The 15,969-nt window shown below is 41.4% G+C and overlaps 1 protein-coding gene across 4 annotated transcripts in view; it reads left to right on the plus strand.

Moving 5' to 3' along the window:
- ncam1b (neural cell adhesion molecule 1b) overlaps positions 1 to 15,969 on the plus strand; it is a 335,812-nt gene that overhangs the window by 289,888 nt on the left and 29,955 nt on the right. For all 4 annotated transcript variants that reach the window (XR_009656853.1, XM_060943809.1, XM_060943810.1 and 1 more), the window contains exons 16-17: positions 12,709 to 12,833; positions 13,930 to 14,110. Coding sequence is in view for 3 of the 4 variants with exons in the window: in XM_060943809.1 (XP_060799792.1) it covers positions 12,709 to 12,833; positions 13,930 to 14,110 (306 nt within the window). In the remaining variant the exon portion in view is untranslated. The remainder of the gene's footprint in view (positions 1 to 12,708; positions 12,834 to 13,929; positions 14,111 to 15,969) is intronic.

Genomic DNA, 15,969 nt, shown 5'->3' on the forward strand with positions numbered 1-15,969 from the left:
TACAGTAGGGGGTGGGTCCTCTGGTAACCGTGAGAGTTTGATTCCCCACTCGCACGTGTATTGCAGTGTGCCTTGCCAGATGGCAGCAGGTACCATTTTTACGATGGTGTTTGGTATGACCCGACCGCAAGTAGAACTCATGATCTCTCACTCGAGAGGTGGACACACTAACCACTAGGCCAATGCATGGTTAAGCCTGACTATAGCCTTCACAAATGTTCATAAAAGTTGATTACTGTTATTAACATTTTTCTTTTTAAGAAAAGGACTATTTTAGTTAATAGGCTTTTATATTGTACTCCAACCTTTACAAATGTAGGTAAACAATTATTATTGGTGATTAAAAAAAGGAAACAGAAGGTGTGGTTTTTTTATTTAACAAAAGGAATATTTTAGTTGATAAAGAATAAGAAAAGATTGCATCTTTTGTTAATAAAATTTCTTTATTGATTTTTTTTTTTTTTTAATATCCTGGGACAATCAAATAGTGAACCTAGTATCATGAATCCATCTATCCATTATCCGTAACCGCTTATCCTGTGCAGGGTCGCGGGCAAGCTGGAGCCTATCCCAGCTGACTACGGGCGAAAGGCGGGGTACACCCTGGACAAGTCGCCAGGTCATCACAGGGCTGACACATAGACACAGACAACCATTCACACTCACATTCACACCTACGCTCAATTTAGAGTCACCAGTTAACCTAACCTGCATGTCTTTGGACTGTGGGGGAAACCGGAGCACCCGGAGGAAATCCACGCGGACACGGGGAGAACATGCAAACTCCGCACAGAAAGGCCCTCGCCGGCCACGGGGCTCGAACCCAGGACCTTCTTGCTGTGAGGCGACAGTGCTAACTACTACACCACTGTGCCACTGTATCGTGAATGTTATTTAATGTTATTCCTGCTTTTTTATGTTATTCCGCCATCTGTTATCTAAACAATGCAATTACAACTAGGAAAAACTGTGAGATTGCGTCACCTGATAACAATCACGATTCGTTTTTATTTCATCACTTTAAATCATCATAAATTCAAATTGCGATTTATCGTCGCACGATAAGGCAGTAACATTACATGCCAAGAATACGCTCATGAATGTACTTTGGATGTGATGTCATTCATGGAGTTTTTTTTTTTGTAAAACTCCTGCAAGCTGCATGATCCGTTTTTCAGGTTGCACATGCCTTAGTACTATTTACTCCTAGATGTTTATTCCTAGTAAATCGGGGCCTGTATTCATAGCGAGAGCCAAAAGACAAAAGTATTTCATTAAAGTTTTATGTACCCACAAATGTTTGGTTACAGTGGTTCATTTACTGTACTTCCTAGATACAGAAATAGCAGGGTTCATTTCACTATTACTTTTGCAATATTGATTTTGTTTGATGTTTATAACTGTGATAGTCATTATAAACCTCAGCATTGTTTCTTCATCGGTTATTGTTTTTTTGCCCATAGTCTACGTCTTTACCTTTTTAAGTAGAGAGGAAATGCAAATGTGGCATGCAGTGTGTTTGGTCTGTCATATATTCCGAATGCATTACCACAGAAAAACAAGTTTTAATTAAAGACCCAAAAGCTACTGTACATTTGTATGACAGGTGGATAGAATCGTGATGTCTTTTGTTCATAGCTTCATCTCAGTTTCTTCAGCATAGACAGCAAAGTTTTGAAAGAAGAGCGAAGTCTTGAATAAACACACACTTCATTTTCAGAAGTCTTTCATTTGCACGGCAAATTCCCAAGTGTTAAATTAACAGCCACGGCATTTAAATAACACGCGGCGGCATTTATGTAAGTCCAGCTGGAGATGTATAAATAGTGTAGGCGTTCATTCACACTGGGACTGTTAATGCTGTAATAATTAATTCAGCACTGCAGGTATTTATTTACTCAACACCAGGGATTCTCTGGTAAACAGGAAATACTTCTAAAAATGCATGTCATCAGAATAGCTTCACCTAAAGCAGCATGGTTTAACTGTGTTAAGTGAGATGTTCTTTCTTTCTTTCTTTCTTTCTTTCTTTCTTTCTTTCTTTCTTTCTTTCTTTCTTAACAAGCGTAGCGAATCACTGTGCTAATGTGGCTTAAAGGCCTTCATTTTTCAATGCTGTCTGTTCACGCACAGTCTTTACACACGAAGTCCCCGTTAATGTTGCTGAATGTCATTTCGTAATGTCCAACCAATGTAGGGAATCAAATTAGCATCCATGGGTCATTAATCTCTAATGGATTATGAATGATGGTCCGTGAAGGAGAGGTTATGCTGCTTTCTCGCCATTACACACAATGCAACATGTCTCCTTGACATCTATACAAGTGGAGCTGAAACAAGTGGTTAAGTGGAGGTGTGGGGTTTTTTTTCCCCCCACCAAAGAATGTTTACTGTTAACTGTTGAGTATACTTGGCTTTGAAAAGTACACGTGTGTGCTTGTCTTCAGTTGTCCTTTATAGGATACATGGAACAGTATGGGTGGTGGTTTGGTTTGTTATTGTTGTTATTTCAGGGTGTTTTCACACTTGGTCCCCTTTAAAGGAACCAGACTCAGTCCTCTTTAAGTGGACCAAAAAGTGGACCAACAGGAAAAGAACTCAGTTCTTTTTGTGTTCACACTGTGAATTTATTACAGAGAGGACTGGGTTCTCTTTCTGGTCCAGTTAAGCTTTGATGGGGCCTCAGCCCTCTTTCTGTTCACACCAGGTCCTCTAGAGCCCTCAGACCCCCAGTGCACGGAATTCTGGGTAATTTTCTCTTGAATCAGAATGTCTGCTGCCATGCTTGCCCTGCTGTATTCTTTGATCAAAATAGTGCGGATTAAGGAAAATAAATTTTATATACATAAAATATAGTTCTATTATTGTGGCCGACTCATCAGTCAGTAAGTTCAGAGAACTGTAAAGCGACTGTGGTAAGTTGCAAAAGGAAGTTGAGTTTCCCTGCTACAGTCACGTGACCAACTACGGCAAACGAAGAAGGTTAAACTACAGTGAAAAAGGCAAAGTGAACCCGGTGCGCTTTTTGTTCACAATGCGCAGATTAGGCGAACCGTACCGTTGATTTTTAGCGAACCGTACTGAGACCACCTCCTGAGGTGGCCTCAGTTCGGTTCGCTTTAAAGGGGTCTGGGTACGGTTGGAGTGTTCACATATGCGCAAAAAATGCTGAGTCATCGATCTGAGTTCGGTTAGATGGCTGAAAGGGACCAAGTGTGAAAACACCCTCAGTTACCACCGTGTACACACATCGCTACACAGTAGTTGAAAATCTGTACTTGACGTACATCACATCCATTTCATCAGTTTTCCACTTTGTATATCTTCCTCTTGTGGACTATAAGAAAGGTGGTCAGTTTTAGAAATACACTATACACCGTCTTCTCATTACACACCCAGTATACGACCTGTAGCTCTGAAATTCTGCGCAGTTCATTTCCATCTCAAAAGGTCATTTTTGGCAGGAAAGAAACAAAAAATCTGAGGTTTGACTTTTGGACTATTGTGAACCCGAAAAGTAAAGTTTACCCTGATTGTGAAACAGCACTAAAAGTGTTTCCTGCAGTGGTAAAAACAGTCCCTCTGCCTGAAGATGTCTTAAACCTTGTTAGCTAAAAGTTATTTCACGCAGTTGAATATCACATTTTGAGAGCTACGTGTTCTATAGAAACAGGCATGACCCTAATCAATCCAGTTTGTAATCAGATCCTCAGATGGCTGTGAAAATATCTGAGTCAGAATGTAATCTTTAAATGTGATTTTTCACTTTTGGGCATCACCAGAATTTACAATCCTAACACATGACTTGTGCTTGAGATACATGCAAAAGAAAAACAAATTTAACTTCAGGAAAGTTTTAATTTTTGTGACCTACAGTTGTGGTCCAGAAGTTTACATACAGTGGCATGAATGCCATCTTGGATATGAATGTCATGGCAGTATTTGGGCTTTCAGTAATTTATTTGAACTGTTCTTTTTCTGTGGCAGAATGATTATACAGCATACAGCTTTAATAAAAAAAAAACACTAGAATTTGTTGCACAAGTTTTAATTTTCTTTGGGTTTTCTGAAATCAACACAGAGTCAAAATTATACACACAGGGTCAAAAATTTACATATGCTTACTTAGATTAATAATTCAGAGGTGCTGAAACTTCCAAAATGTCTCTTATCTTGCCAAGGCCGATGTCTCTTAACTTCCTTTTAGTGATCAAGATTGACTACAGCTGGTAGCTTCTCTGTGCCTTCATAAAAAGGTTTTGTTTACAGCACTCATTGGATTGATCAACACACAGTAGAATGGGAAAGTCCAAGGAGCTCAGTGCAGATCTGAGAAAGAGGATTGCAGATATACACAACTCCGGAATGTCTCTTGGAGCCATTTCTAAACAACTGCAAATTCCAAGATCAGTTCAAACAATTGTATGCAAGTTATTGTGAGGTATAGTCACTTTGCCAAGCCACTTTGCTTCAAGAAAACCCAAACTGTCACCCTCAGCTGAAAGGAAATTGGTTTGGATGGTCAAGAGCAACCTGGGAACCACCATGGCACAGCCCTGCCATGAACTGGAAGCTGATGGATCACTGTCTACAGTTCAGATCACCATGGACTAAGAGGCTGCTATCTAAGAAATAACCTCCTGCTCCAAAATTGACACCTTCAAGCTTAACTAAACTTTGAAGCTGACCACATGGACAAAGAAAAAGCCTTCTGGAGGAAAGCTGTATGGTCAGATGGGACAAAGATTGAGTTGTTTGGCCACAATGACCACCATGTACAGAGGGACACTGTACCAGTGGTGGTGGTAGGATCATCATGCTCTGGGGTGGTTTTACTGCCAGTGGAACTGGTTCATTGCACAAAGTGAATGAAGAAGGAGGACAACCCCAGAATTCTTCAGCATAAACCATCAGAAACTTGACTTGGGAGTTACAGCAGGACAATGAACCCAAACACGCATCAGAACTGGTTGTGGAGGATAAAGCAGGCTAACATTAAGCTTAAAACAAAGTCCTGACTTCAACCCTATTGAAAATATACTGTATGGACCGTGCTTAAAAGTCGAGTTCATGTCAAGAAAAAAACTCTACCAATTCTACCATGAAGAGCCGTGAAATATCCAACCAGGATTCTGCCAGAAGCTTGTTCATGGTTGTTCATGGAATATTTCACCGAAATATTCGGTGTGCTGTATGTAAATTTTTGACCCTGTTTGTATAATTTTGACCCTGTGCTGATTTCAGAAAACCCAAAGAAAATTAAAACTTGTGCACCAAATTCTAGTTTTAATTTTTTTTTAAATTAAAGCTGTAGGCTGTACAATCATTCTGCCACAGAAAAAGAACAGTTCAAAGAAATGACTGAAAGCCCAAATATTGCCATGACATTCATGTCACTGTATGTAAACTTCTGACCACAACTGTATGTACAGTGGCGTCCCAAAGTCTGAGACCACATTGAGAATCTGGGATTTTACAATTTTGAAATATTTAAAACAAAAAGTCAATGTTTTATGTTTTGAATGTTTCATATTCAAGATTCTGCACTATTTCTATGATTTCTCTGATTTAAATGGGGACCTAGAAATAATTAAAAAGTAAAAAAAAAAAAAAGTTGTGATATTAACCATGTTAACTGTTTTGAACAAAAGGTTCGATTTTTCTCATGACGACACTCCAGTGGATGTACAGTGGTGCTTGAAAGTTTGTGAACCCTTTAGAATTTTCTATATTTCTGCATAAATATGAACTAAAACATCATCAGATTTTCACACAAGTCCTAAAAGTAGATAAAGAGAACCCAGTTAAACAAATGAGACAAAAATATTATACTTGGTCATTTATTTATTGAGGAAAATGATCCAATATTACAGATCTGTGAGGTGCAAAAGTATGTGAACCTCTAGGATTAGCAGTTAATTTGAAGGTGAAATTAGAGTCAGGTGTTTTCAATCAATGGGATGACAATCAGGTGTGAGTGGGCACCCTGTTTTATTTAAAAAACAGGAATCTATCAAAGTCTGATCTTCACAAAACATGTTTGTGGAAGTGTATCATGGCACGAACAAAGGAGATTTCTGAGGACCTCAGAAAAAGCGTTGTTGATGCTCATCAGGCTGGAAAAGGTTACAAAACCATCTCTAAAGAGTTTGGACTCCACCAATCCACAGTCAGACAGACTGTGCACAAATGGAGGAAATTCAAGACCATTGTTACCTTCCCCAGGAGTGGTCGACCAACAAAGATCACTCCAAGAGCAAGGCGTGTAATAGTCAGCGAAGTCACAAAGGACCCCAGGGTAACTTCTAAGCAACTGAAGGCCTCTCTCACATTGGCTAATGTTAATGTTCATGAGTCCACGATCAGGAGAACACTGAACAACAATGGTGTGCATGGCAGGGTTGCAAGGACAAAGCCACTGCTCTCCAAAAAGAGCATTGCTGCTCATCTGCAGTTTGCTAAAGATCATGTGGACAAGCCAGAAGGCTTTTGGAAAAATGTTTTATGGAGGGATGAGACCAAAATATAACTTTTTGGTTTAAATGAGAAGCATTATGTTTGGAGAAAGGAAAACACTGCATTCCAGCATAAGAACCTTATCCCATCTGTGAAACATGGTGGTGGTATCATCATGGTTCAGGCCTGTTTTGCTGCATCTGGGCCAGGACAGCTTGCCATCATTGATGGAACAATGAATTCTGAATTATACCAGCGAATTTTAAAGGAAAATGTCAGGACATCTGTCCATGAACTGAATCTCAAGAGAAGGTGGGTCATGCAGCAAGACAACGACCCTAAGCACACAAGTCGTTGTACCAAGGAATGGTGAAAGAAGAATAAAGTTAATGTTTTGGAATGGCCAAGTCAAAGTCCTGACCTTAATACAATCGAAATGTTGTGGAAGGACCTGAAGTGAGCAGTTCATGTGAGGAAACCCACCAACATCCCAGAGTTGAAGCTGTTCTGTTTGAACTTCTGCTCCTCTATGACCCGCCACGCCTACTTAGATCAAAAGGTGCAGGCTATCTGCTGGTACCTCGTATAGTGAAGGCTACATCAGGGGGCAGAGCCTTTTCTTACAAAGCCCCACTGTTATGGAACAGCCTTCCAAGTAATGTTCGGGAATCAGACACAGTCTCAGCATTTAAGTCTAGGCTGAAAACATATCTGTTTAGTCAAGCCTTTTGTTAATGGTGTTTATGAGGTAAAGGAGTAGATCTGGAGGGTCCTCAGACATGGAGTGTTTTGGTAAACTGGGATGTATGGATGCTGTCAGTCCCCACTCGCTTGCTCACTCGAGTTTGTTGACGGTGCAGTGGCTGGCTGCTTTATGTCCCGGGGCTCCCTCATGCCTGTGTTACCTTCTGGCTCTCTCCTTTTAGTTATGCTGTCATAGTTAGTTGCCGGAGTCCCTGCTTGTACTCGGTGCAATATGTATACTGTTCCTACTTATTCAGGTGACATTGGGCATACCTAACCACCTGTGTTTTCTTTCTCTCCCCCCCCCCCACCCCAAATCTGTCCCTCTGAGTTACATGGAGTCAACAGGAAATCTTTTGGTGGAGACGGTGGGGACCTCGACTGGCTATCGTAGCCTGCAGGGAATCGGCCGTCAGACATTCTGTCGCATGTCCCAGACCCGGTGAAATGTAACTGAATTGTCTTGGCCAGGCCTAAGGGTCCCATCTGCATCTCATCATTGCTGAGGAGTGTGCTCCCATCACCCAATCAAGCATCCAGCCAGAGCAGGTCATGATATATTTTTTACCATATTAACATGCCATTGTGCGTCATGCCTGATGTAAAGACTCTCGTCTCTGCGAGCCTACCACACAGATTTAATACTTGTCATTTTTAGGGCATACCTAACAACGTGTTTTCTCCCCCCCCCCCCATCTGTCCCTCTGAGTTACATGTTGATCCTGGGATTGAGATGCTGGCCTCTTCTGCCCCTCGGACCTGCTTGATCCATCCTGGTGCCCTGTGTCTGGTCGGAGTTTTATCGCCCCACTCCTGTGAAGGACGGCCCCATGAGGACAGTTGAGGGTTATACCTGTTAAAACTGTTAATATTATAGTCAGGCTGTCTGTTGTTGCCCAAATGAGGATGGGTTCCCTTTTGAGTCTGGTTCCTCTCGAGGTTTCTTCCTCATGTCGTCTGAGGGAGTTTTTCCTTGCCACCGTCGCCACAGGCTTGCTCATTGGGGATAGATTAGGGATAAAATTAGCTCATGTTTTAAGTCGTTCAAATTCTGTAAAGCTGCTTTGCGACAATGTTTATTGTTAAAAGCGCTGTACAAATAAACTTGATTTGATTTGATTTGATTCTGTATGGAGGAATGGGCTAAAATTCCTCCAAGCCGGTGTGAAGGACTGATCAACAGTTACCGGAAACTTTTAATTGCAGTTATTGCTGCACAAGGGGGTCACACCAGATACTGAAAGCAAAGGTTCACATACTTTTGTCACTCACAGATATGCAATATTGGATCATTTTCCTCAATAAATAAATGACCAAGTATATTACTTTTGTCTCATTTATTTAAGTGGGTTCTCTTTATCTACTTTTAGGACTTGTGTGAAAATTTGATGATATTTTTAGCTTATATTTATGCAGAAATATATAAAATTCTAAAGGGTTCACAAACTTTCAAGCACCACTGTATAATGGATCAAATGGATCATAAGGATTTGCGAAACTTGTGGAGTCCACTCCAGCTTGAGTGCACCCTGTCATTAAAGTGCTAGTCTAACGAAAATTACATCATAAAATCCCGGGTTTTCTGTGTGTGATCTGCTTAAATAGGTTGTAAAGCTCACCGATAAATAAAAATTGGTTCGAAAAAGAAATGCTTTGCGTCTGAATTCTGTTCCAAAAATGGCTTTTCCGCCATTATTAGAGTGCAGCGATGCACAGGTCAGCGGCACTGCATGTGTGACATCACATGCGCCATTGCCTTCTGTTGTATCCACACTGACTCTGTAATATTCTCTGCAGTGGCTATAGCACACTCAGATGAAATACCTAAAGGAGCAGTTGTTTAGACAGTTTATTTTGTTTACAGGCAGTATTTGATGGAAGATGGATATGATGTGTTAATAGTACCTGAAGATACAGTATGAATTGAACGCGGTACATTTTGCTCATGTTGTGAGAGAATCTCTTTCAGTCTGTAAATACAAAAAACGATGAGTTATTTGAGAGAAATAAGAGGATGGCGTGTCCATTCATTTGGTATTGAAATCATGGTTTTAGATGCAGTATAACATCACACGTGTTTCAGTGGAGAAACAGGCAGCAACAAGATTCAGAAATACACAGGGAAGTTTATCACAGAGTGATTATAAATTAGTCTTGCAATGGCTTTTTCCTTTGCGCCAAATCCGTGATTATTGCCATTGTTTAGCTGTCAGAGATGGGTTGGAGTCGGATGTATGTACAGAAGGTGTTGTTTATTAATAAAAGTGAAAATAAGCAAACAATCCAGAACAGCAGGTAAAATCGTAAACGGTAAAACGGGCAGTAGGTCAGACGAGGCACAAACAGATTATCGTCGTCAGCTGTACATTGCTAGCGATGATGACTGCTTCATTAGGATGCGCAGAAATGCAGATGGGACGTGAAGCCTGCACCAGAGCGACAGAGTCACCTGCAGTGGCGGCACGAATGGCCCAGCCGAGCTGCCATGGAATGTCTGGCCTCGTCAGCTGTTGTATACTATTCTCCTCTCCTAACAAAGCACCTTGCGCAGTTTGGTAAGACAAGCGATGTCATGCCCCCATCGTGTTGTCTCCTTGGACCTCCAGACCTGATGCCAAGTGGTGCACAAAAGTGCCACAGACCTGTTGGGTATGGAAGTTGCCCCGCAGTGACGACTGACTTGCTGAGTGATGCCCTCTGTTGGCCATTTGAGTGGCTCTTCCGCATGCCATCTGATGGTGCACCATTGACCCTGTTGGGTTCATCTGCCACATTGCACCGAAAAGCACCCTGCTGTCAGCGCCTTATTGGTGATGTATTATTTAACCCATAGCTGGAACCCAGGCAGGTGCTACCACTCCAGGTCAGAGCAGACCTGGGAGCAATGGTGATTAAGGGGTAACTCCACTTTCTCCAATACTCAAGTCCTCCCGGACCTGAGACTCACCACTTGTTGCAGTTTAAAGTCATACCCAGGACTATAACAGATTATCACAGGCAAAGGCAGAATCAACAACGAGGAAACAGGAAATCAGGAGAACAATCAAGGAAATAAGGCTTGGTAAATTGTCAGCAATGCAACTCAATACTTCGCAAAGTAAGTATGCTTTCATGGTCTTTATATAGGCGTGCTGATTGTGTGTTAATCCCGTGTAGGTGTGAGTTATTTACAGTGCGCCCGAGAGTCTGTCTGTTGCATGCGCCAAGGCGAGCAGCTGTGACATTAGCCTTGTACAAAACTTCAGAACTACTATCAGTTGGTGATACTGGACATTCAGAGTTACTCTAGCTACTAAATGCGTCGTTTCTTTTATTGTTTAAAAGGATAAAAGACTAAGGATAACTAATAAGTTCAAGCAACAGGCTAAGTACGAGCTTGCCCCTTACTGTGCGGCAGTGAGCTCTTTGGGATGGTGTGTCTGACTTCTGTTTCCAGATCATAGGAACTGCTTCGCGTACCAGACGTTGCTCAAATCCTTCGATGTGAATTTGCCTCACAAATGTATCTTTTTCAAAATGTATGGAACAGATGCCAAACCATCCTGTCGGCTTGAAGTTACCTCTCTTTGTCTGTACAAATCGAACCCATTCATTCCGTAAGTGTCCCGTCGACTTTGGGCTATAATGGATCAAAATTTCACTTTTTTTTTTAAATTGGCTACACTTGAACAACCTTGAACATGTGCTTTGGTTTTAATTTTGTTTTGGAATTTTAAAAAAATTGTTAAAAACGTGCTACACTTTGCAAAGCAGATGAAGCCAGAAATGCCATGAACTTTCAAGCTTTGTGCATATGACATCACTTCCTTTGAATTAACAAGAACTTACCAGGAACGCATTCGTGTAATGGCGGACTCAAAGAGCCAAACTTTACCAGCTAAATAGAGCACGTTTTCGGTTTCGTATTAAAATACAATTTAGACAGTAGACTATTTAACATGTCTAGTTTTATAAGGTGTAATTTCCCCCAGGGGTGATGTCATTTTCGTAAGATGAGCACTTTAAAGTAAAAAGGGGACATACTGAATACTAAGGCTACATCCACACGACAACAGCAACGAGATTTTTTTTAAATATCGCGTCCACATGGGCAACGGATCAGTAAAATATCAGGTACATATGGCAACGCAACGCTTGCTGAAAATGATGCAATACACATGCCACACCACTACGTGCGCTGTAAGACGGTCCCATCAGAGACACCAGAACAATAGAAGTAGACGCATGCGCATAAACCCCTTCTTCTGTAGCATCAGCCACATAAAGTTTTGATTATTAATCAGTAGCGTAAAACGAAAGACGCGGAAAGAGGAATGAATGGGGGTAGATGGAAGCCGGTACGCCAACATTCTGATATCCTCCAAAATTCTTTAATGGTCCGGAATAAATTGAATGCTACACATTGATGGATTACTTTGTTCTTCTACGCCCTTTTTGAGGAATGTATTGTCGGACTTAAACCAACATCTGAAGAGGTGAGATCGCTCCTTTTTTTTCCTATTTTTGCTGGCGGGATTGTTTTTGTTTTTGGAAAGCGCACGGGCGGTGCGCGGTTTGGTACTGCTTCCGCAGTGTTTGGACTAAAGACTCTGCCCTAAGGCTATTCTCTCACTCTCTCTCTCTCTCTCTCTCTCTCTCTCTCACTTTGCACCATTACACAATAAATATTCACAGTGAAAATATTTTGTAAGCGCGTTTCATGAACCAAGTTATAGGATTTGTTGACAACTCGCATCGAGTTCGTTACACTTCTACCCGGCGTGAAGCACTGACAGTCATGTGGTTGTGATGTCATCGTAAACAAATCCGTTCTACTCATCCAGACGACTTCGCAACGGCGCCGTTGCCAGATTTTTTCACTCTGGAACCCGTTCTCAAAAGATTTCGTTTTGGGGCACCCAAAACGCCGGTGCCGTGTGGACGCCAGGCTGAAACGATAAACAATTTTATCAGATTCACCTGAATTCGTTGCTGTGTGGACAGGGCCTTAGAAACTGAAATTCATGTGAACAGTTTAAAGATTCTCATTTTCACTGAAGTTGTTGTCAGTAATAAAATTTGTAAAGAAAATTATTGTATTATATTTTAAAACTGGCCTTAGGCTTCTGGACCCCACCATTAATCATAGAAAATGTCAAAATTTCATTGTGTAAGGAGTTGTTTTCAGGTTTTCAGGCTTCCACACATATACAGTAAGTTATAGGTCTCTGGATGCTTGTAAATAGTCGTTCGTTCATTGTATTTCTTACAGTAGTGCACTTTATAGCTTCGACTGTATTGAGCGCAGTAAAAGTTTCGTACACATTCGTGATTTAGCAATAAAGTCATCTCAAAATCATCATCAGAAACATATGCTGAGAAAATAATATTACTGTTTATCATTTAGTGTGCTAGTTTTTCTTTTTTCCCCCCTACAAAATACACAATGATTCCCATAAAAGAGTCATTACAAAAAATGAGGTCTTGGCAGTGTGTGCACTCACTACTGTGATTGGTGTGTTTTTCCAGGGGAGCCCAATCCTCCTAAATTGGAGGGGTCCCTACAGTCCAAAGGCAACGCACTAAAAGTCAAGTGGATCAAGCAGGATGATGGAGGCTCGCCTATCACACAATATGTCATCCGGTATAAAGCTGTAAGTATTTACAGGGTTTAAACAGGAGTTTCAGTTAAGTGTATGATGCCAGTCGGATAGACTGAGCTGAGAAGCTAGTGAGAGACCGCAAGGAACCAAATCAAAAAAGCAGGCTTGTAGTACTTGAGTCCGACTCGTGCCCTAATTTTAAGGACTCGTGACTTGACTTGGACTTGAGCACTGATGACTCGGACTCGTGCATTAACTGCATTTGGACTCGTAAATCGGAGACGAGGACTCGGATTTTTCTTTATTTTTTCTAACATGCCATAATAATTTGGCATAAAATATTTACATCTACATCCATTTTTTTTTACTAATTTCGTGCAAGAGTGTCACACCTGTGCGCTGTGGCTCGTGCATCAGATAGACTCTCGGTCGCGCTCCAGACAGTGCAAGCGCACGCCATAAACAACTCGCACCTGCACAGGATTAAGGCGCAATCAGCATGCCGATATAAAAATTTGTGAAAACGCACTCACTTTGCGAAGTATTGAGTTGCGTTGCTGACACATTACCGAGCCTTATTTCCTTGTTTGGGTTCCTGATCCCTGATTTCCTGTTTCTCGTCTTTGATTCTGCCGAGTCTACGATAGCCTGTTTCGCTGTTTTACAATTTTGCCTGCCGTTCTGGATTGTTTACCTGTCTTCACTTGTATTAATAAACACATCTTCTGCACTTACATCCGTCTCCCAACCATCTCTGACAGAATACTTCACACTCCCTGACAAAGAGAAGCACATTCACCTGTTCATACGTCATGTTCAGGAACAAGCTAATGTTAATGGCGCTGAAACAGCCACCGTCAAATGGTGCGGTTGGAGTGTCGGACTCGACTCGAAATTTTCTTTAATGACTTGGACTTGAATACTAGGGACTCGAGACTGGACTCGGACTCGAGGTTTAGTGACTCGACTACAACACTGCAAAAAAGATGCATTTATGTAAATGGGTAATACAGAAAACCGGATATAATAATAATAATAATATGCCAAAATTCAAGCTTTCATGTGGTTCAGGTCCGGTGTTAATAAACTATCCGAAATGGATTTGCGTCGGTAATTTCAGTTCCCTCATTGACTGTGCTTAATGTAGAGAGAGGATTTGACCTGGAAAGATGAGCTCCGTGTCTCAAGCACAACTCCTCACGTCGTCCTCAGTGGCCTGGACTGGAACACCGAGTATGACGTGACGGTGGTGGCCGAAAACCAGCAGGGCAAGTCGCAGCCTGGCTCACTGAACTTCCGCACATCCTCAGAACCCTCCGCCACGCCAGGTGAGTTCCTCCTCATCTTGCAAACCCCATCCATCCATCCATCCGTCTGTCCGTCCGTCCGTCCATCCATCCCTCTCTCTGACGCACAACATTAACGGCTGACTCAGAGCTGTTAAAGCACCAAGTACATGAATGCAGTGAGAAATCGCCTTTTTTTTTCTCACTCACCCTTTGGCCACTTGCACTATGATGCATGCTGAGTCACAGCAAGCAACTGTTCATCTGTTAGTTTGGTGTTTGGGTATTACTTATACTTTTTAATAAAGCTGTGAACGTCTACCCGACAGAGAAAGAACATTTTCTCTCTGTTATGAGAGTTCTTCAAACTCACGAGGCGCATCGAGCCATTGTAGGAGTTTCGCATTGGAGTCCTTCCAATACTGACCTTGCTCATGATGTCCAGAAGCTCTGGCACTGTTCTAGCTGTCTGAGTCACTGTCCCTGTAGCACTGTTTGGTCACTCTTTCTTTCATTTCTCACCAGACGTAGATCTGTGAATCCCTGCTTCGCTTTGAGACCAGGTCATTACTGAGAGTCATTTTTGTGTCAAATGTGAGCTTCAAAGCACCATAAAGAGAGCAGCGTTCGGCGAGTTCGGCCTGGTCAGATGAGAGCTCAGGTCACAGTTGGACTCACTTGACTCATTTCAACCTAATGAGCATCTGGTGCAACACAGTCCTGAGAACTTTCCTTATTAACACTCTGGGATCGCTCTGTAGATGTAGGAAACTTGGATGCATGGCTCTGTGGCCTGGCAGGAAGAAAGTGGATGGGATCCAAAGCCTGTTTGTTTCACTCTTATACTCCTCACGCTTTTGCTGCTGCTTCTTGAGCAGCATGCTAATAAGACACACTCGCAGCCAAATATTTGGAGGTGCCTCCACAGGGGTGTCCATAGAAATGAGATTTCTGAAGCTTAACTGAAACTCTTGTCTGGTCCCATTGCTAGTGTATTTCTTTAAGATAAAGCACAACTTGGAAAAGAAAGTTGAGTCAGAGAGAGAAGTTTAGAGTGAGGTTTCGAGTGCTTGTCTAATGTACTAATGGACTAAGACATTTTCATTTAACACCAGATTACATGATCTCCTCCGACCCTCCTGCACTACTTGTACAGTATATGTCTGTGTGGCAGCCTGGGAAAACCCTTCACATCATGACATTCTGACATTTACTACGCTAAAATTTTACTGTAGATTTTCCTGAACAGATTTGTTTCTTTCTAGGATTTCTTTCCCACAGTTCTTTAAATTCTGGTTACCCTGAAAAGTGAAAAAAAAAGGAGAAAAGAACAATTCAGACTCGAGTAGATTAAAGTATATTATTATTATTATTATTATTATTGTTGTTTAGTTTTCTTTACTATCACCTCTGATTTGCTCATTAGTGATGGAAAGCTATATCCGTATTTCTTTAAAGCTGATTTGTGCAATGTCTATTGTTAAAAGCGCTACACAAACAAAAATGAGTGAAGTTTATTAAAGCTAGACGGCCTTTCAGATTTTTCAAGTGTAGGTCATAAAAAGAATTTTCCCCGACACCCAATTAGTTTTGTTTAGTGGACCAAAAACTACTGAATTCGAATCACAGACCTCCAATTTTATTTTAATTTTTTAAATAGAACAATTAATGAATTTAAGGCCACATGGCCCTAAATTCTCCGCTGTTTTTTCCTGCTTCACCATGACCCGATTCAAGATACTACATCATGCATCACGTGGTGGGCTTTCCCCGTTCACGCAAGGCATTGTGGAATACAAATTTGAAACAGGGGAGAAAAATTTGAAATGGAAAGCGAGAAGAAAAGACGTTATGTTATATACGAAGGAAAGGAAACGCAAGACCAAACTAATAAATATCGG

Source organism: Neoarius graeffei, chromosome 17 (assembly GCF_027579695.1).
Source record: "Neoarius graeffei isolate fNeoGra1 chromosome 17, fNeoGra1.pri, whole genome shotgun sequence".
Classification (NCBI taxonomy): Eukaryota; Metazoa; Chordata; class Actinopteri; order Siluriformes; family Ariidae; genus Neoarius; species Neoarius graeffei.